The sequence below is a fragment of the Pongo pygmaeus genome, chromosome 4 (genome assembly GCF_028885625.2).
Source record: "Pongo pygmaeus isolate AG05252 chromosome 4, NHGRI_mPonPyg2-v2.0_pri, whole genome shotgun sequence".
Taxonomy (NCBI): Eukaryota; Metazoa; Chordata; class Mammalia; order Primates; family Hominidae; genus Pongo; species Pongo pygmaeus.
The window spans coordinates 147,116,408-147,139,332 of record NC_072377.2 but is presented as its reverse complement, the minus strand read 5'-3'; the positions used below and the strand labels follow the sequence as shown (position 1 = coordinate 147,139,332).

The window sequence follows — 22,925 nt, the reverse complement described above, 5'->3', positions numbered from 1 at the left end:
CTTGATAAGAATGATGTTCACTTCATTGTTGGGTACAAGGTTCTTTTATACACTCATCAATTAAGTTTACTAGTTGTGTATTTCAATCTTCTACATATTAATATTTGGTGTCTGTTTGCTCTATCATTTATGACAGAAATGTATTATAAAATCTCCCACTGTAATTGTGGAGTTGTCATTTTCTCTTTACATATTTGTCAATTTTTGTTCTATGTATTTTGAGGCTATGTCATCAGATATATACATGTTTGGAATTTGTATATCTTTCTGTTGAATTAATCCACCTACTATGTGGCAATTCCTTTTATCTTTAGTCATTCTTTTTGTCTTAGTCCCACTTTATCTGATATTAATATAGCCACACGAGTTTTCAATTTTTTTTTTTTTTTTTTTTGGAGATGGAGTCTTTCTCTATCACCCAGGCTGGAGTGCAGTGGCACGATCTCAGCTCACTGCAAGCTCTGCCTCCTGGGTTCACACCATTTTCCTGCCTCAGCCTCCCCAGTAGCTGGGACTACAGGCACCCGCCACCAGCCCAGCTAATATTTTGTATTTTTAGTAGAGACAGGGTTTCACCGTGTTAGCCAGGATGGTCTTGATCTCCTTACCCCGTGATCTGCCCGCTCAGCCTCCCCAAGTGCTGGGATTACAGGCGTGAGCCACCGCGCCCAGCTGAGTTTTCAATTTTTTTGTTAACATTTGTCTGGTATCTATTTTTCATTCTTTTGCTTTTAACCTTTCTATGTCATTATGTTTTAAATGTGTCTCTTGTAATCAGAGTGCAGATGGATTTTAAACAAAAACAGTAGCTAGTAAATTTAGCACATTTACATTTATTGTGATTATACATATATTTGGATTTAGTTTGGCCACCTAATTTTGAGCAATTTTTTTACTTTATTTTCTTTTTTTCTTTTTCTAGATTATTTTGGAATAGCACAGGGTTTTTTTGTTTTTTGTTTTTTTGTTTTTCTTGAGACGGAGTTTCGCTGTTGCTCAGGCTGGAGTGCAATGGCACAATCTCAGCTCACCACAACCTCCGCCTCCCCGGGTTCAAGCGATTCTCCTGCCTCAGCCTCCTGAGTAGCGGGGATTACAGGCATGCACCACCATGCCCAGCTAATTTTGTATTTTTAGTAGAGACAGTGTTTCTCCATGTTCATCAGGCTGGTCACGAAGATAAGCACAGTTTTATTTATTCCACCTTATCCCCCTTACCCCTACCAGTTGCTGCTTAGACTAAATACATTCTATTTCTTTTCTTTTAGTAGTTACCTTTAACATTTAACATGTATATTTGACTTAACAAAATTTAAAGTTAATATCTCTAAGGAAGAGTTAAGATTTTGGGTGATGCCATTCATAGCCACAGGGAGCAAGGACTTAGAGCATATTTGGAACCAAAGCTAAGGCCCATTTTGTGTATGCTGGGTTTGAGGATACATCCAATTATCACCTTAACAGGTGTCTGTCTACACATCTACCTTCAGTGGCTTTATACACTTTGCAAAATATCCTCCTTCATGGGTATTCCACATTGCTTACACAATGACAGGGATTAAAAACAAAACTAAAAATTAAATGTCAGTGTTTGCCTTCCTTTGATTCTTAACACATCACAGTCTTTCCTTCCAGCTTAGTTTCCAGGGCCAAGCTGAGCACAAATGTCTCCTAGAAATAATGGGCTTTGCAAATAACTATAATAACTATATAGTAACTGTCACTATATTAACTGTTGATAAGCTGAGAACTGAGTCTGAAATGCAGACCAGGATTTTTTCTTACATAACCATGGCTTACCTTTGCGTCTTTCATCTTCTCTGCTATGTTTGTGGCTTACATCACAGGGGGAGGAGCTTAGCTCATTTCTGCCAAATATGGGAATGAAAAACTTCTATTTTCAAACCAATTAAAAAATTATTTTTAATTAAGCATTTAATCACAGCTGACTTAGATCACACCAGGCTCCAACTAGCTCAACATAACCAGTTACTATTATCTCCTATAGGTCAGTTCCCATTTTTCAAGTGCTGTATGAATATTGTACCCATCTAATCCTTCAGACAACTGTGTGAGAGGCAGGATGAGAATTATTAGAGGAAACATCTCAGAAGGAGTGAATGACTCGCCCGGGTTCCCAGAGCCAAAGTGGTTGCTTACTATCCACATCCTGTTCATGTGTCAGAGTTCAGGTTCCCTTCCAGAGGCCACAGCTGACAAAGTATGTCAGCCTTAACACAGATGTTCCAATAGGCTTGGTGTTCCTCTAACCTGGGTGTCACTGATAAATCAAAAAAAATCATCTGGATTTCCTAAAATCTCACCCATACCCCAAATCTCAAAGGGCTGGGCTTCGTGCACAATGATGACACGGAGTTCGCTGGGCTTGATCTTCTCCGTTTCCCAACACAACAGACAATCCCCTCCTCTGACAGCCACTAAAAAGAAAATAGTAACAAGAAGCAGAGCTTATAAATTTCCATTACACTTAATGCCTGATTTCACTTAGTTAATGGATTCATTTATTAAAGCAATTTGTGTAAATCTCCAAGGGCCTGCTAATGTTGCTGCCTTGTGGCTTTATCACGCCATACACTTCCTTTATTTCTATCCTTTAACAAATAGTGGATTGGCAAGGAACTTTGGACCAACTACTGCTCAAACTATAGGTAAATTACAAATAAAGTTTAAAATAAGGGCTTTTCTTGCCCCTGGGGTTTCCTTTAGCAACAAAAAGGGATTTCATTTTTTGTATGTTTCAGCTGAGTCATCAATCTCAGCTATTATGTTCTGTCAGTTTCATGTTGACTCCAGGCTTATTTTCAGGAGCCTACATGTCTCCTTCGGGTTTTCAGGTGTGGATCTGAAGGGTTTGGGGAGCCATCTGACATCAGTATAGGCACCCTCATGATGGTCCCTCTCACTGAGGGGAGCAGGCAGAGAGCAGAGGTGTGGCCTTGTATAACTGCAGGTACACTGTGGTCAGGAGGGAGGGGCCCCTGAGGACCTGCTGGGCTCTGGCTGAGGTCATTCAGCCAGTGAAAACTCCACAGTGGTGAAGTCTGGGCTGCATGGCTCATACACACATGATCTAGAATCTAGAAGAAAAGACAGTCTTTTTTTTTTTTTTTTTTTTTTTTTTGAGACGGAGTCTCGCTCTGTCGCCCGGCTGGAGTGCAATGGCGCAATCTTGGCTCACTGCAATTGTCGTCTCCCAGGTTCAAGCGATTCTCCTGCCTCAGCCTCCCAAGTAGCTGGGACTACAGGCATGCACCACCATACCTGGCGAATTTTTGTATTTTTAGTAGAGATGGGTTTTTGCCATGTTGGCCAGACTGGTCTTGAACGCTTGACCTCAAGTGATCCACCCACCTCGGCCTCCCAAAGTGCTAGGATTGCAGGCATGAAACAGCATGCCTGGCCTGAAAGGCCATTCTTAACATGAAATTGCCCCACAATCAGAGACAAATGGGGACCTACACTGGAGGAAGTCCAGAGACAAGGAGAAACAAAATTCAGCCCACCTAAGATTGACAATACAAATGACTATTTGTGCAGTTAAGTGGCAACAACTAGTATATAATTATTGTCTCCTGTACCAAATGAAGTACATAACTTAGGAAGTGGTTGGAAAAAACAAATGAAAGAAAAAAATCATTATCTCTTAGCTGTACTTTAAGGAAGGGGAATCTGGTGATGGTTGTGTGCTAATGGAGAGGTGAGGGGTAAAGATATCCACACTGGGAAAAGCTAAATTGCTTTACATTAGAAGTGGATCCAGAAGGGAGTGAAGTGAGGAGTTAGAGTGAGAGGCTGGGTGGAGACAGGAGTGAGTGGACAGACTGAGGGAGACACAGAGGGAGAGAGAGTAAGAGAGCCAGAGGTGGGCACAGAAGGACTTAGAGGCTTATGGATAAGAGAGAAAGGTTTGGAAGAGACAGTGAGGATGGAGAGAGATTGTACTATGCAAGGTAAACTCTGCAATCCTCTCTGTGAAACTGACATAAATAAAATTATATATATTATATATATGTAATATTATGTTTATTTTCTGTCTGTTGCTGTATTAAGTGAAAAGAATTGATCGAAGTTTCACCATATGGGATGGAGGGGACATTTGGGACGGTCTGACTTTAAATATAGTTAAAAATATGTATTTCGCATATTTGCATATAGTTTAAATATATGCAAAATTCTCTTTGGGATTCTTGGAGGCACCTCCAACAGTAGCTGAAACCAGGGACAATGGCTGGCCCATGTGGTGGCAGAGTGGGAAAAATGTACCAGAAACATTAAAATGCCAGGAGCAGAGAAAACAGATGGAGGCTTCCAACACGAGCCCTCATTTTAAAGTCATAGGGACATATTGTAATTGGTGTCTTGATTTATGATGGAACCGTCTCCTATGAGAGCAGCTCCACACGACTGCTACAGGCACTGATGGATTGTTAGTGCAGGGAAGGCAGGGTAGCTGCTGGTCTTCCATGATGCTCACGAAGCTGCTGGGGTGGGCTTCTCCTGGAGAAGGAGGAGATCCATGGAGTCTTGTTTCACAGATGGCATGGGGGCAAAAAGAGAGGCTGTTGGTGGAGACTAGCCAACCTTTGGGTCACAAATAAATATATGAATGACAAGGTAATGGTGGCAGATGTACATGCCAGACAATGGGTAAAAACCCCACTCCTCATAAAAAGATAAGTGTTGATAAAGTCACTAAACCTTTTCATGGTGATCAAGGGCAAATTGGGGCTTTCTGTTCCCAGACCCCTTTTGTGGTTCAGCTCCATTGCTTACTAGCTGTTGCCCTTGGGCAGGTCACTGAGCATCTCTAAGCTTTGATTTTATTAAAAATGAGGATAATATTCGTGTCCATTTCAAGGGATTATGGTGAGATTACTTGAGATAACCTGTAGCCCAAAATACGTTAATGAGGATGATGATTTTTATTCTAAGACCACTTGATAATCAATATGTATTGATGATCACATTCACTACTCACACTTACAAAGTGCGGCTCCCAGGCTGGGCGCCGTGGCTTTCACCTGTAATCCCAGCACTTTGGGAGGCCGAGGCAGGCGGATCACGAGGTCATGAGTTCAAGACCAGCCTGGCCAACATGGTAAAACCCCATCTCTACTAAAAATGTAAAAATTAGCCTGGTGTGGTGGTGCATTCCTGTAATCCCAGCTACTTGGGAGGCTGAGGCAGGAGAATTGCTTGAACTGGGACCCGGGAGGCAAAGGTTGCAGTGAGCCAAGATCGTACCACTGCACTCCAGCCTGGGCTACAGAGACTCCGTCTCGGGAAAAAAAAAAAAAAAAAGCGCAGCTCACACATTAGTTTCCTGGTCTCTTTTTGGCCTCTTTCTTTTCAGTTTTTAGAGTCACCAGCACTTCCTTCTCCTAAATGGTGGAGCAAGTATATGTTTTCACCAATTCTAATGCTCATTGGTTTTGCTTTTTAATCCTTTGAGGTGTAAGTGATGCATTTTCACATTAATAATATAAGTTTGTATGTAGTGGCTACATATAATGTTAAAGGTATATTATATATAATATGGTGGTTTCTGTGTTCTATCTCACATTAGAAAATAGCTAGGATGAAAACAGCCTGCGTGCAAGGGACAGACCCACCTTCTCTGTGCCACATGAAGCTATGTGGAAAGCTGCGGAATGGGCAGGAACCAGGCATAGCCTTCATAATGATCTGTCTCATAACATTTCCTTTGATATGGTGTTTGCCCTTTAAAAACCCCACTTACTCCCAGTCTGTGCCTTTTTCCCTGGTTCCAGTTCTGTTTCCCCCAGCAAATCCAGAAGTTTCCCTTAACATACTAACCCTTTGCTTTCCCTGTTGTGTCCCTGAAAGGCCTCCTGTGCCTTTGGCTGCAGGTCCCGAACGTCCAGGCCATCTGTGCTATCTGCTTCACGGTACCTCATCAACGCAGCGTAAGGGTGGAGGGCAGAACCTTGGTCCTGGCCTCTCAGCTTTTGTGGGTTTCAGCCAGACCCTGGGTGTTATTTTAGTGCAACTTCGGTGTTTAATTTGAGGATGTGTGTGGACCAGAAGGAGGGACCAAAACATGATTTTTTCCCCATGGTCAGATGATTAAATTTGAAGTTCTAAAAAATGCACAGTTTGGTCCAAAGCTGTGTCCAATTGGGAAGAGAGAAAAATGCCCTGGAAACCCCTCCCAGGCCTGGGACCATCCTTCCTTAACCACCAGCCACCTCACAGGCCCGCGGACTGCAGGCATCACCTGGGCAGGCTGTGCTTACTCACTACCCAGGAGCCCTGTGCCCTGGAGCTGTCCTTCCTCTCTTCAAAGTGCATTTTGTGCCTTTGCTGGAAGAACCGACTATAAGTTTGTTCAATTTCTTACAGTCTTGAAAGCGCCACAAGCAGCAGCTGCTGAGCCATGGCTGAAGGGGAAATCACCACCTTCACAGCCCTGACCGAGAAGTTTAATCTGCCTCCAGGGAATTACAAGAAGCCCAAACTCCTCTACTGTAGCAACGGGGGCCACTTCTTGAGGATCCTTCCGGATGGCACAGTGGATGGGACAAGGGACAGGAGCGACCAGCACAGTAAGCCCATCTCTATGGCACCCCCTTCCCTTTCTGACATCTTCTGTAGTCAAGGAGGGAGGAAGGTGCATATTTAAGTACAGGTACTTGCTTCTCCAAGGTTCTATCCGGGCATGACACATTCAGAGGTGGAGTCACATAAATGTGTAAAATGTCTGGGTTTGGAAAATAGGAAGTTGTGGGGGCCACCACTTACCCAAACGTGTCCTATTTCAAGTTTTTTAAAGCACTCTCTGCTGACCCAACAGAACTGGCTGCCGGTGCTCAATCGCTGTATGTTTTCCCAGGTTTCTGTAACTAGTGAAAGATCTGGCCCCGAAGGCTAGTCAGGGGCCTGCACGCTTCATGATGGGATGAACCAGACGGGCATGGCGGTAAATCCTGCACGGAGATGTGGGCTCCGTTTCAAGTCAGCTGACTCTCCTGGTTATGTTTCCACTGGGCTTGATTTGTGAAATCCTAGTTCATAATCGTAGTCTTACACATCATAAATTATGCAGCTTTCCCTCTGCGTATCACGCAGATGTGGCTGTGGTAACCGGCAGTGGTAAAGTCATTCTCCAGACCCTATAGAAACTGGAGAGTAGGAGCGACTAGCGCCAAATGCTGAATATCTCTTCCAGGACTTCCTGGCAGCCTGGTTCTCAGAGGTGTTGATAAATGAAGGTATGACTCTGGAGAAAAGAATCTTCTTGACTATCTAAGTACAAAAAATCTCTTCCTTCTGCTTTGGTACTTCTGGCATTGGTGTGCATGTTTGATATTAGGTGTCCGGGTCCTATCGTGATGTTATCTGAGATTCCCTGAGTCCCACTGCAGCATCAGAGGTTACAAAGAAGCCTAAAGTCTGATCCAGTCCCTGCTTAGAGGGTCAGCAATCTCAAGAGTCAAACATGCCACAAATCAAGAGAAGGAAAATCAGGAGACACAGAAGAAGACAGGCAGGCAGGAAGTTTCTGTAGGACTGGCTTTAAAATGCAATGCAAAACACTCACTTTGACATGATGGTTTATATATCAGGTGGTCTTAATTATTCATGGACCATGCACCAGAGGTTGCAGGCTCTAAGTACAAATGACCACTTCGCTGGTGCTCACGCTGTACCCTCAGATGCACGGGTAATGGGGATGGACGCTGGCGTTTACACATGGGGTGACATTGTTCCTTCCTCCCCACCCACCACACAGACCCTTGAGATGAGGAGCCAGAAGGCTGAGGCTGGGGCTTGCAGCTGCAGAATTAGCTCTTTTGGGCTTTGTTTTGATGGCTTATCTTCAAATGGGCTTGCTGAATGCCTTATACTCAGTGAAAAACAGGTGTCAGAATGAGGCAAAAAAAGACTCTAGTTTGTTAAAAAGCATACATAAGCAATGTTCACTGCAAATTAGCAAACTTAGATTGTAGTCCATTGTGTCAGGCATGATACACAACTCACGTGATCTGCCCCACACAACACAAAGGAACAAGCTTTAATTCCTCTGGGTTTTAAGTGTTCGTAATACGTCTTACCAATTTTCTGAAAAAGTAGGGAATGCTCTCTGGTCCTCAGAACCCAAGAGGAAAGGCAAACTTCGTGACATGTTCCTTGGGGTTAAGCTAGCTCTTCTGGAAACCTTGACTTCTGGAGTAACAAAAGGCTCCAATACTGGAATTTCTGTAGCAATGGAAAATGGCTTCACTGTTGTCATTCCATCATTAGCACAACAGACTGCACTCTGGATGTGTAACACTGGCACAACTTCTGGAGTCCACAGTGGATTTGGCCGCCTGACTTGAGATGTCAGGAGCCCCTAGAAAGCAGCACAGCGTAGCCCTGGGAGTGCAGGTGAGGATTTCTGCATTCAAGGAACGCCAGATTATTTTCCAAGTGAACTTGGACAACTGCACCTTTCACCCTCACTTTTCTCATATGTACAAAAAGGATACTAATATTCCTTGCCTTACAGGTTTCTTGGGAGGGCTAAATGAGGTAATATAGTGAGAGTTCTTGGCACAGTGGCTGGCACAGAGGAACAGTACAGCATGTGTTGGTTCATACTGCAGTTATTATCATCAAGCTTTCCATATAATCAGCCTAGCATATGGTAACACAGGGTCGTATTTAAGGACCTTCCAGACTCCTCTTTTTAACAGTACTGCCACCCAGGAAAGCCAAGGGGCTAGATGCAGGCTTAGATTCAGGTTCTCTCTGCCAACACTCAGAGTTATTGTGTGGGCCTATTATTTGCTTACTCTGGAACTAAGAACAAGGACCAAGAGGACAGAGATCAGAGTAAGTGGGGTGGGTGGCCAGAAGCTCATCCCTGTACCTGTCAGTACTGGAACTGGATATTCCACTGCCGAGTCAGCAGGCTCGAGTTCAAGCCTACTTTGCCCCTTTCTACCTGGAGCAGCCCTGGACAATTAACGTTCTTGCCATTATGCATTCTTTCTGTTTGCAAACTCTGCAAAAGAAGCTTCAAGCCCCCCAGCCCTGGGACTCTTCCAGTCCTTTCCTGACTAGAAATTGAAGTGTCTCTAGTGTTCCCAGATAATTTTCAGGAAAATCGTTTAATCTCGCTGAGACTCAGTTTCCTCACCTGTGGAATGGGAATGGCAGCATTGTCCAGTGTGCCTCACAAGGGCGAAACTTCTATTTACTAGGATTCTGCAGGTGAGAGGACTCCTGGGCACGGATGTACTCCCTGAATGTGGTTCTGTCGCCCTCTTCTGCCCAGTGGTGGTACTGCCAGAGCCCTTCTGAGTTTCAAGGGTTATTGAGAAACAGAATTGCCTCAGCCAGGCATGAGACGGATGCTCCCTGACTAAATGTGATCCACACGGCCTGGCAAGGAGATATTTTTGATTCCTTGATCACTAGTTTGAGCATAATTAGAGACTGAGGTGACAGAGTCACACGTTAAGACTTCCTTCAGAAACAGCGTTTCTAAAAGCCAATCGAAAAATTTAAACAAATCACACAAGATAGAACCGTATGCCTTTGAGCTCTACAAAGTAGAAATAACTCCTTTCACGGCTTCTCTTTGTCTCCAAGTCATTGATCATTCCTGGGCAAATGTATCTTCTTCCTACCTCTACAAGAATGAGTTTCCAAGTACCTAACCTTTCTTATAGTGGTATAACCCTAGGGCAGATGCTTGTGTGTGGGCTATTCTAATAGAGACCTGAGTAAAATGTCTCTACTGGTGGACTTCTGGCCTGCAGAGAAGACAGTTTTGGGTTTTGGTTTGTCCCATTACCATTCCTTAGATCGGTGCTGCAGGCAATTACCAATATGGACTGTGAACATTGGTTACGCTGCCATGCTAGGAAGGCCAGGCAGAATCAGCCAGGGCGTGCTGCATAGATTCCAGGGCTGATGGGCACAATTTGTGAGAAGGCTCATCTTGGCCCCTAAGCTTCAACTCAGGGGAACACGTAAGTGGTGTCACCGTGAGAGGGGGAGGTCCTGGAAGAGGATCAGGTCCAGGGGAAGATGGCCAGTTCCATTTTAGACACAAGCATTTGAGGAGTGTCTCACGTACCATGCAGCTGTCCTCAGGGTTATAATTCTCCATTGATTTGTGTGATTATTTAATGGTTTTCCCTCCTACTGGACTCCTAGAGGACAAGGACTTTGTCTCTTATTGCTCAACACTACAAATTTTGTGTCTAGCACATTGCCTGCCACTTGGTAAAATGCCCAGTAAACATTAATTTGATAAGTGACTGAATTATATTGGTGGCAGCTAAATTCAAAGTCAACAATATATTCAATAAACATCTATGAGCCCTGATATGTGCTGGGCATTATGCTGAACCCCTTCACTTCCACCTAATCACAACCTTGAGAAATTACTAATTATTATCACTCTAAGAACACTGCAGTTGACAGGCGTAACCAGCTCCTAACTGGGAAGGCTTGGCACCAACCACGTCTTCGGCTTCCAGGACTAAGTCTCCTTCCGTATCCCACCACCATCCAACACCAACATCATGACAGTGGTTCCGCCCCACAAACTGATTCAATAAACACATCTGTGTTGTGGGTCAGATGGGTGTAGGTCAGGTCCCAACACTGCTGCTCACCAGTTGTATCATCCTGGGACAGTTACTTCTCAATGTGCCTCAGTTTCCTTGTTTTAAAAACAAGAATGACAACAGCACCCACTCATAGGAATGTAGGAGTTTTAATGTGATAATGTTTGTAAGAGTGTTTAGCACACTGCTAGGTACACAAGTGCTCAGAAAAAATGGTATTGATCATCATTCTTCCGGGATTCCTGAGCCTTCCTCACCTAACCAGCTGACCTTTCAAGTCTGTTAGATTAAATGAATGCTATGCTTGCTCGCAGAACTGAGGGTGACTCTTTGTCCCAGTTTCTCTGGGACTATCTGGGTTGAAGCCCCTGAGGCCTGACACAGAGGCATAATGTGCCCAGGCACAGGTGCAGCAAGCCCCGCCCCGTCTCACTCCTCTGGCAGGGCAAGTCTGCTCTGTGATTGATTCTGATCTTTCTGAGGAGTTCCCTCTCGGGTGAAGGGGGACCATGACTTATCCCTCAATGGGATTAATAACTGGAACAATAATTAGAGAATAATTTCCTCACGAGTATTCCAAACCTTCAGCTGCCTGCCACAGCCCACAACTCCTCAGCTCCCCAAGCACGCAAGAGGCTACATGGGGAGCAGAATTACCGGCACCACTCACTGCACAAATGGAAATGTTCTTAAGCAAAGTGCGTGCCAATCAAATATTTATAAATCAAGCCACATCCTCAAGGCACTAGCAGAGTTCACGGGTCAAAACAATCCTACCTTGCAGCCCTTTCTAAAGGGCAGATTCCTCTTCATGAAATGCCTCCTGCCCTGTTGCTTTAGGGGAGTCCAGACTTCTATTCTCTGGTTGGGATCACTCAGCACCTAGCAGTTAAGGCACTTTATTCTCCACCAGCACAGACCCGAAGTTAAAACAGTTTTTCAAATGACCACGATGGGGAGAGCTGGACCCCACTGCCAGAAGTCAGAGAGAGAGGAAGGTCTCCAGGCAGGAATGTACTCCGCGACAGGGTGCTCTCACCTCGGTCATATGTGATGGGAAGGACTCCTTGCCCTCCTCCCCACAACCCTCATCTGATTACATAGAGGATTTTTATGCATAAACTTTAAAATACACACACACACATAATATATAATATATATTATATATACTATATATATGATATATATGTGTGTATATATATCATATATATCATATATATATCATTATATATATATCATATATATCATTATATATATCATATATATATCATATATATCATTATATATATCATATATATCATATATATCATATATATATCATTATATATCATTATATATATATATCATATATATATATGATATACATATGTCATTCAGTCTCTGGACTGTATCAAAATTTTCCAGGCAACTTTTTCAGACCTTAAAGAAGCAGACATCTTTTAAGATAAGGTTTTTTTTCATATATATTTACATATATGTGTGTATATATATATAGATGTGTATATATATTTATATATATATGTATGTGCGTATATTTTTTTTTACCACTGGAATTATTTTCCCCCAAATTCGATTTTTCCCCTTCTCTGTCTTTCTCTAATGTTTTACCAATCCCAGCTTGTGGCTGCATTTTAATTATAAATGCCACTGACATAAAACAACCTCACCAAGTTCTGAATGAGGCTGACCTCACTTTGGGTAAACACGGCAAACGACGGGAAGTCTCCAACCCAGAATAAACCAGGCACATAATCTCTCTTGGCCTCTTTGGAGAGCAGAGGTAGAAAGCAGGCTTAGAGGCCACAGACAGACATGCTACAGAAGCAGAACCTCTCTCTCCAGGCATTTTCCTCATTGAATGCACCACTTGTGGTTTTACCTTTACATTTGCCTGGGATGGGACAGGAAGATGCTAGGATAGCCTGGGGCTCAGAAACAGGGTGCAAGACCTCAAAGTTGACTTCTCTTGGCCCTGGCAGGCTCATAACCCTTTCTCCTTTTTTCTACCTTTGGAAAGTAAGGGATTGCTATTCTTACTGTGAACAAACTACTGCTAAGACCTAATGGAAGGCTTTGGGGAGCAGAGGAGAAAACCAAAGCTACAAACTTAGTTCCTCAGATAAAAGGTGTGAACACCTAGATGGGGGCTAGCACAGCCATGCAAAAGCTCTGGGCTCCCCTTTATGTAGGTTTCCCAGGTATGCAGGGACTTGTGAAGCAGTTTAAATAATGAGCATGGGACAAGGAAGACCATGACCCACAAAGGTGAGTTTGCACGTTTCAGTTTCATTGACATGTAGTTCTGACAAATAGGCTGTTTTCAAACCAACACTTCTTAACTCATTCTTAGTAAAGGAGCAGGATTCTGGATTCTATTGGGGGCACATACAGTCACAAATCCACCAAGTAAACACTTCCAGCCCTCTTCCCGTACATTTTTACAATGCTTTATCTAAGTTTGAATTTCTCCAAGAAATTTCTATCATTAGATTACCTTTTTAAAAGTTGCTTTCCATTTCTTCAGCTAAATTAATTGTTAATGTCCCCATTTCAAAAGGGGAAAATGAAGCACCCTACGGACCATGGATGTATCTTGTTTTTCAAAAAGTACTTGCCCCTTCATCCCTGGGATGCTTGAGAGACACTGACCTTCCTGTTCATAGATAGCAACTCCTAGATCCCTGTATGGGATAAAGAAGAGATGCTTGCTCCTCATTTGCTCTGTGCGCTAACCTGGTCGGGAGGTATTGAAAAAGGGAGTGGACAGAGAAGTTAGAGCTTTAGAGGTGCCTCATCCACCCGTCCTGCCTCCCCAGATCTCCTGGGTCCCTGTCTGCCACCAAGAAGACCCACCTTTTATAAGTGCCTATGCTCTGGTCTAGATGCAACATGGACTCAAACCTAAGCTGGGTCATAAAACATCTCAGGGGTCACCAGGAACAAAAAGCGGGAGTCTTGGCCAGCTCTAAGTGTCCCATTGACTATGAACGGAGCTTTAACACATCAGCTACCACCCTAAAATGTATGGAGAATCAGGGGAGATCATAGCAAATCCCTGATGAAAATTTTGTAAAATACACAAAACAATATGCATAGTTCATGTATACGTAGTAAAATAGAAAACTATGCACTAGATATAGACCAAACACCAGCAAACACCAGGAATCTCATCACTCAGAGTCCTCCAGTGTCACCAGCTGGCTGTTTTTACCTCAGAACTGTTTATAAAGAAATAGAGTTAGGATGAAGGAAACATTTCCTAAATTCCCCTCCCAGTCTTAGTTCCTCTTATCCTTCCCAAAGCAGCTACTTGTATGAATCTGGTCAGTATCTGGTGCACAGTTTTATATTTTACTATAGATATATTCATGAGCTACACACGTTGTATTGTGTTCTTTTTTTTTTTTTTCCTTTTCTTTTTTTGAGACAGAATCTTGCTCTGTTGCCAGGCTGGAGTGCAGCGGCGCGATCTCGGCTCACTGCAACCTCCTCCTCCAGGGTTCAAGCAATTCTCTCGCCTCAGCCTCCCGAGTAGCTGGGATTACAGGCACCCACCACCACATCTGGCTAATTTTTTTTTTTTTTTGTATTTTTTGTATTTTTTGTAGAGACGGGGTTTCACCCTGTTGGCCAGGCTGCTCTTGATCTTCTGACCTTGTGATCTACCTGCCTCAGCCTCCCGAATGTATTGTGTTTTTTAATACAATTTTCATCAAGGATTTACTATATTCTCCCACTGCAATTTTGTTTTTTTCACTGTATGTTATATTCTGCCTTTCTTTGAAAGGGGATTAAAAAAAAAAAAAAACTACACACACACACACACACACACTCACAGAAAGAGAGAGAGAAAGAATGTTGCAGTTTTTGTGCTTTTGTTTGCTTTTAGCTCAAAAACAAGTGGAGCTTTTGTTATTGTGTTGCTGTATCACTCCCAGGTTCATTTGTCTGTATCCCTAATCATGTGGAAGCACCAAGTGCAGGGATCATGGCTGGCACTGAGCGTAAGTCCCAGCACCTAGTAGATGAATATGTGTTGACTGAATGGTTCTCCGTCCCCCAACCCTGAGCTGCTACCCGAGGAAGGAGCTGCTGCTGTGTGGCCAGCCCCTCCCTCTCTTCCCAAGGTCCCCCTTTCTCATGCTCTCTCCTTCCTTGCCTGTCCTCAGCAGCAGCTGCAAGAGGATGTAGGTCTGGAAAACTGGAATGAAGTCACACTAGAGAGCTGGACACCAAGCCAGCTACACGAGCCGCTCAGCCTGGGTGTTGCTCCTTCCTGCCAGCCCTACTTGCAGAAGGATATATGTTTAGGAAACTTAGCCAGAAAGAAATCCAGTGAAAATGAGCTATGAAACTTGGACATCCTGGAGAAATAATATTTACAGAGGAAACTCTTGAGACGAATTCTCACCGGCACAACAAACCTGGTGTCGGGACTCATGGCTGAGGGCTGAAGTCATGTGCTAAGCAGGCCTCTGGCTCTTGTTTACCTCTATGAGGCCTCTTCATGGCCATGATGGAACTCCACAGATGGCAAAGCCAACCCTATTCAGCCCCATGGCCAGACAAGTGGGTGCTATTGAAGGCAGCAAAATAGAAATGCATAGGAAATGAAAAGCTTTTAAAAAATCTTCCTTGATTGGCTGGGCACGGTGGCTCACGCCTGTAATCCCAGCATTTTGGGAGGCCGAGCGGGGTGGATCACCTGAAGTCAGGAGTTTGAGACCATCCTGGCCAACATGGTGAAACCCTGTCTCTACTAAAAATACAAAAACAAAACAAAACAAAAAACACACACTAGCTGGGCGCGATGGTGTGTGCCTGTAATCCCAGCTACCCGGGAGGCTGAGACAGAAGAATCACTTGAACCTGGGAGGTGGAGGTTGCAGTGAGCTGAGATCACACCACAGCACTCCAGCATGGGCAACAGAGCGAGACTCCATCTCAAAAGAAAGAAAAAAGAAACAAACAACAACAAAAAAAAACTTCCTTGATTACCTAAAAAGACCTCCCCTTTGGGGTTTCTGTAGCACCTATAATTAGTGTTTGAGTAAATATCTACATATATGGGCGATAGGTTGAAAAGAGTCCCAGGCAGCTAACCTCACTCCATTCCATGGCTACAAATGGGAACCTGGATGGCCACCCGCCATCTTGTCCATGTGTGATCTTGAACAGAAGAGGGTCCGAGCAGGAGAGTATGGCTGGATTTGGATCAATCCATTCCCATAACTGGAGCCCAAGAGGTTGTGTGAAAGACAGGAACAAGTAGGATACTTGGAGTACTCAACCTGGGGTCTGGTCATGATTTTTCCCCTTCTTAGAAGTATAACGTTGCATAAAACACACTTTCACCAAACTCCAGCTCTTCACCTAAAGGACAGAGCAAGCACCACCATTCTCCAGGGAATGCTTCGAGGAGAAAAGGTCACAAAAGCACAGAGGAAACAGTCATACGAGTACTGGCCACTTTCCATGCATTAGCCCTTACAACAACTCCCACTATAGATAAGGAAACAGAGGCAAATACTTTGCCTGATGATCACACAGCTAATAGGCAGCCAAGCAGAACTTGAGTTCATGCAGTTGTGTTCTGGAGCCCACACTCTTTAATTTTGTACTGTTTATATCAAGATAGAAACTAGCATGGTGCCCGGCACATTGTAGGTGATCAATAAAAGTTAGCCCCTTCCTTTGATCTCTCTTAAACATATAGGATTATGCTGAGAAATTGACAGAAAAGTATATGTGAAGGTTCTCTGAAAACCATAAAGTCTGATAACCATTTTTAAAAAAAAAAAAAAAACCAGCTTTATTGAGATAACACACATACCATACAATTCACCTATTTAAGTTGTACAATGCAGTGGGTTTTCTTACAACTTAACAGAGTTGTGTAACCAACACCACAATCCATTTTAGAATATTTTCAAAAAGAAGCCCCATGCCTTTTAACCATAATTCCCCCATCTCCACCCACCCTGGCCCTGGATACCCTGAATCTACTTGCTGTCTTTATGGATTTGCCTATTCTGGACATTTCATTTAAATGGAAACATAAAACACATGTTCCTTTGTGATGCTTTCTTCCCACTCAGCACTGTTTCCAGACTCATCTGTGTTGTGGCACGCCTCAGAACTCTGTTCCCTTTTTATTGCCAAAGAATATTCTATTGGCATTCCATGTATCTACTTGCTCCATAGACTGGTAGACTGAGAAATAACTTTATGGAGACTGAGCGCAAATACCCCTCATTTTACTCAAAAAGAGACTGTGTCTAAGAGGCTATGCAGCCTAGCCAAAGTCACTCAGCTCAGAGCCCAGCCTTGAGCCTTACAACTCTCCATGTGGTCCCATCTTACTGCCCCCCTCAGAGCGTTATTGGAAACATAACTCAAAGTGCACAGCTTATTGATGACGGGCCAGGAGTATCATCTCTGCCAATATTAGCCCAACACCATTCATTCGCCAAATAATGTAGACTGCCCGCTGTGTGCAGGGCACTGTGGGAGGTGCTGAGGATCCCAGAGGGAACAGGACAAGATCTCTACCCTTCCTCTCAGAGTGTACACTTTCCTGAGGAGGCAGAAATAGATCAGTAGCTCCCTAGATAATAAAATCATTGCATGTTGTACTAAGTGCCATGAAAGAAACAAGGGGCAGAGGAGGAGGAGGATGTGGGGGATGGTGGCATTGGCAGGGAGAATGGGGTGGGGATGAAAGGACCCCATGCGCAGAGTTTCACAAGTTACTGGGGAGGGCCTCTTTTAGGATATTTAGGCTGAGGCCTGGAGGAGAAGGACCTTGTGAATATCTGGAGGAAGAAGGTCCCAGAGAGAGGGCATAGCATGTGCAAAGATCCCAGGAAAACAGGGAAAGTTTGGAGTTTAATAGGAGCAGAAAGACAGAGCGAGCAAGTGGTGTGACTGAAGCCTCCAGAGAGCAGGGCCCACCTTACAGTGGAGGCCCATAGGCCTGTCCCCTCATGGCTACACTCTCAGAGCTAACCATTCCTAGGAGGACCTGTGAGAAAGTGCATCAGTGGCTTCCAGTTCCTTCCTGTGAATTAAATAAACTCCACTTGCCACAGGAAGCTAGAGGAAGTCCTGAGTCTCTATAGCAAAGACTTCCAAGGAAGGGAGAATTGCATCTTAGGTAAAGGTGATGAAACTATGAATCATCCTGGGGGTGAATCAGGAGATAAGGAAGGCAAAGAGAAATAAGAAAATACAGGCATATTAACAGAGAAGTGGTTAAACAATTATGGTATAGCTACATAATGGAACACAATTCAATCGGCAAGAAGAAAGAAGTTTACTCTTTCCATACTGATGTAGAAAGATCTACAATTAGTTGTTAAGCAAAAAAAAAGCAAGGTGCAGAACTGTGTGCTCAGTACATTACCATTAGTATGAGATAGTATGTCTTTTGCAATATACGCACACAAGCTCTCTAGAAAGGATACACACACAAGATGTCTAGGAGGGGTTTCCTTGTTTCTGCATCCCCCCAGGAGATGTGCACCCCAGAAGGAAGCTTTTCACTATCTCCTCTGCTCTTTGGAAAAATGGAAGTATATTTTCTATTCAAAGAAATTAAATTAAAAATGAAAACAGGCCGGGTGCAGTGGCTCACACCTGTAATCCCAGCACTTTGGGAGGCTGAGGCAGGCGGAGCATGAAGTCAGGAATTCGAGACCAGCCTGGCCAACATGGTGAAACCCCATCTCTACTAAAAATACAAAAATTAGCCGGGCATGGTGGTGCCTGCCTGTAATCCCAGCTACTGGGGAGGATGAGGCAGGAGAATTGCTTGAACCCGGGAGGCGGAGCTTGCAGTGAGCTGAGATCGCACCACTGCACTTCAGCCTGGGCAACAGAACAAGACTCCGTCTCAAAAGAAAAAAAAAAGAAAAGAAAAGAAAACAAAGAAAAGGCAATGAGGGGTCTAGATCTACCAACCAAAGCTCTGTGTGGTCCAGCCTCTCCTGCCCCTCGGCCTCTGCCAAGATGAACCTCAGAGATGCCCCTCATCCTCCTAGGGAACTAACTACTGGGCAGCCACTGGTTCCTGGTCTAGATTTCACTCCTAGTCGTAGTGATGGTTGTGACGGTCTAGTGACCAAATAAATTATCCCGAAGAGTCTAGAATTAATTCCAATTCCCAAATGTGAATTATCAAAGCACCTCTCTCAAGAGGGCACCCTAGGGTGAATAAACAAGTTAATAATTATCAAATGGATATTGGATTCCAATTAAGTGTCCAGCAGCTTGGAAGTGTCAATCAGTGTGAATGAGGAGAGTGTGACTCTGTAACTCACAGTCCTTTCCCTCCATCTCCAGGTTTCTCAACCTGGGCGCTGCTGACTCTTTGGGCTGGAAAATTCTTTGCTGTGGGGGCTGCCCTGTGCATTGTAGGATGTTAGCAGCATCTCCGGTCTCTACCCACCAGATGCCAGTAGCACCCGCCCCCCTAGCTGTGATAACAGAAACTGTCTTCAGAGATTGCCAAATGTCCCCTTTGGAGCAAAATCACCCCCCAGTTGAGAACCACTGTTCTCATCACTGCATTTCCAGGTAACGGCTTCATTCTCCCCCCATCAGGAGCTGGCGATCTCCCCTCTGCCTGTACCCCAGGTGAGTTGCCATAGAGGCTGAGGGATTGACAGAAACTTCATTGTGAGGGAGTTCCCTGAGTTTCATATGTGGCAACCAGTCCTAACTCCCTGAGAACCTCTTCTGTCTCAGGGAAAATAGCAGTCTCAGATTTTATAAAATAACGATCTGCGGACAGGAGTCTCTCCCATGACTAGAAGGCCCAGACAATTAAAAGGCACCCCTGTGCAGGTTGATAATGAAAGCAGAACACATGCAGGCTGGCCAGATCCTACTCTATGGCATCCCAAGATTGCAGGGATGAGGGAAACCGGGGGAGTGAGTGCCATTTCCTCCTGTGATTATCTTCCTACAAGTGACAGAAAGAAAGGGGCGAGGCACCGTGAAGGTGCACTCAGGGTCATTTTGTAACCAACAGGGTGGACAGGTAGGTGAGCCGGCCGTTGTCTCTCCTTCCTTTCCCAAGGACGTAATTCCCAATGGACAGCTTTCTTTGGAAGGCAGAGAAAAAGGGACTGTATTTCTATGTTTTGATTAATCTGAGGCTCATCCCTAAGGGCTCCGTGAAATGAATGAGCAGAATTTTCCATGGCCAACTGTCCTGGCTGCCGGGTCCTATCGGCAAAAGCGTAGTGTTTATTTACTTTTGCTCGTGTTATTTTTATTCCAGTTCAGCTGCAGCTCAGTGCGGAAAGCGTGGGGGAGGTGTATATAAAGAGTACCGAGACTGGCCAGTACTTGGCCATGGACACCGACGGGCTTTTATACGGCTCAGTAAGTATGAAGCTGACATGCTTCCAGACATGGCCAAGGTTTGAGGTTTCCAGAAATCTTGTTACACGGAGTGAGGCAAACTATAAAGCAACAATTAGTCTCTGTTTGTTATTTTTTCCAGAAGGATTCCCACCCTCACCCTGCTTTATTTTAGGCACAAACATAAAAGAGTTTCTTGTGGTATTCTCTCAAAACACTCAAATGTGTTATCACATAAACACAGAGGAAAGATTGATTGATGTTTTGGTAACTCTTCAGTCACTCATTTTAGAATATCTAATCCCATTCCATTCATTCGTTCATTCATTCCAAAAATGTTTTTCTTTCTTTTTTCCACTTTGAGACAGAGTCTGGCTCTGTCGCCCAGGCTGGAGTGCAGTGGCACAATCATGGCTCACTGAAGCCTCGAACTCCTGGGCGCAAGAAATCCTCCCCCCTCAGCCCCCTGAGTAGCTGGGACTACAGATGAATACCACCACGCCCAGCTAATGTTTTTATTTTTTGTAGAGACAAGGTCTCAGTATGTTGCTGAGGCTGGTCTCAAACTCCTGGGCTCGAGCGGCCTCAGCCTTCCAAAGTGCTGGGATTATAGACCACCACACACAGCCCAGAAATGTTTCTTGAGTACCTGGGTACTATGTGCTATAGGTGTGTCTCTTATTGCTTTTTACACAAATGGCAGAGCCTGGGCTTTCGTAGTTTATATGTCATGCATAAAACTTTGAAAATAGCCCCTTTTATTCTGAAAGGATCACCTAAAAGGATAGAAAGCTTAATAACGTAATTCAACATTTATCAAATGCCTGTGTCTAAGTGCCATGTTAGGTACTGAAAGGATGTGAGGATGAATGAGCTGCATGGAGAGGCGTAGTCTAATTGTTTCTTCAGTAGCTAAAATCCTCCATGTTTCCTGCCCTTTCCCTATCATAGCCAGTGCTTTATACAGGTTTGACCATGTATAGATAGGTCTTTATGGGAAAGGAATAGAAATAGAGGCAACGTGATTTTGCCCCTGTTGGTATCTCTGTGACAGGAGTTAACTGGAGAGACAGCTTAAACCAATGACTGCAGGTTTTGAAGTTATTTCTAGATTTTAATGTTCCCTCCTCCGTATCCTAACAGTTGATAAACTAAGGCTTGGCTGTAATTCCTAGCCCAATCCACACCCCTTTCCTCCCTTTTATGAAGATGTCTTCAAAAAGACAGTCAGTAGGGGGAATTTTAGTCTGGAGCTTCAACTTATATCGAATTGCCAAGTGACAGAGGGCACAGAAACCCTCTCTTGAAGTTGTCATCTCAGCCAAGGGTCCTGATGTGAATACAGTTTCATTTCCTCTCACTGCCCACTAGGGATCAGGAGATTAAATCATCAGGGTAATAGGTAACCTCTAAAATGCTATGTGCTCAGTACAGATCACCTGGGATGGCTTTAAGGGGTTTGGCAGTAGGGGATTTTTTTAAGGTAGTTCTTCCAAGTGGTAGTAAAATCAATCCATCAGTCAATCATTTAGTCTCAGACTCATGATTGAATCTCACGCCTCTGCCACTCTGGCAAGTCACTTACCCACTCTGAGCCTTGTCTAAAATGAGGACGGTCATGGATCATAACTGCCTCACACAGAGCATACATGGGTTCAGTGGTGCAACACACAGAACGCGCCCATCAGAGTGGCTGGCACGTCGCAGACCAGTGGTGGCTGTAAGACAAGTCATCAGCTTAGAAGCCCCTCACCCTCACTGTGTCTTAGGCTATGCCACAGTTTTATGGCTTTTCCCCCTTTAAATAAATTTTGATGTTTATTGTAACCTGCTTTCACTTATATAAAAATATTGAGGGAGAACTCCCAGAATCTAATTTCCGATAGGCTCCAGGCACCCCCTTCTCCCACCATAGCCGTGGCCATCACTACAATTCACCTGAAATATGATCTTAGTATATTATGCCTAAGAATGTTTGCATTTTCCCCATTGATAAAGAGAAGTTCTAAGATGAAGCTCTGCTTCATGCTCTTCACAAAATTTAGGCACTAATCCATCCTGATTCAAACTTGTGTGTGTGGAAAGGATGTATATATTTTTTTAAAGTTTGAAAGGCTATATATCAAAATACTGATATAGTTATCTCTGGGGGTGGAGAATGGGTGATTTTATAGTATGTGAATCACTTCCTGTATTTTCCAAATTTTTTTTACAGTAAGTATATGTCACCTATGTAATTTAGAGTGGGAGGGGAAACATGCTAAATATAAAAAAGAAGACAATTTAAACAATAGACATGAATCAATAGTTAACCCACATGTCTTCAGCATTGTACCAAGTGCATAATGAGTGCTGACAAATCCTGGTGGAGGGACGGAGCACCGCTGATCTGGCCTGCTGACTCAGCCTGTGACTCAGCTATTTTGTGTGTGTCAACTGCTCCAGTATAATAGAAACATCAGGTGGGGAATGTGGCCATCCTCACCTTCGTCACAGAACACAGGCCTGATGCCCACTATGAGGTGTCAGGGGCGAGTCCTCCCTACAAGGGAGTGGGCAACCCACATAGGTCCTTCTACCCCCAACAACGTGCATCAAACACAAATGTCTGCACCATGTTCCTCTGGAGGCAGCAGAGTCATCCAATAAAATATTATATTTATATCTCATCTTGTTCCAAAATGTCTAAAGTGTCTCACCCAGTTGTCATTTCACTAGATTATGAATGAATAAGAAGCAGGATACTTCCTGTTACACAGTTCCTTACTAAGAAAGGCTGACTTTACTGACTGCTTTATATTATCTCAAGAATCAAATTAAACACATTACTTAGCTGGTGAGCACCTATTATTTGCAAGGCTCTGTGTCTGGGGGATGGAGAGAAGACCAACAAGATTCCATCTCCTTCCTCACTAGGGTTTATAATCTAAAGAAACAAACATGCTCACA

General features: G+C 43.9%; 1 protein-coding gene across 8 annotated transcripts in view; it reads left to right on the top strand.

Annotated features, from left to right (window-relative positions):
* Positions 1-22,925, top strand: part of FGF1 (fibroblast growth factor 1) — a 108,007-nt gene that overhangs the window by 79,800 nt on the left and 5,282 nt on the right. For 7 of the 8 annotated variants that reach the window (XM_054488665.2, XM_054488664.2, XM_054488663.2 and 4 more), the window contains 2 exons: positions 6,385-6,587; positions 19,894-19,997. In XM_054488665.2, the coding sequence (XP_054344640.1) occupies positions 6,419-6,587; positions 19,894-19,997 (273 nt within the window). In that variant the 5' untranslated portion in view covers positions 6,385-6,418. The remainder of the gene's footprint in view (positions 1-6,384; positions 6,588-19,893; positions 19,998-22,925) is intronic. The other variant, XM_063665594.1, reaches the window with a different exon arrangement.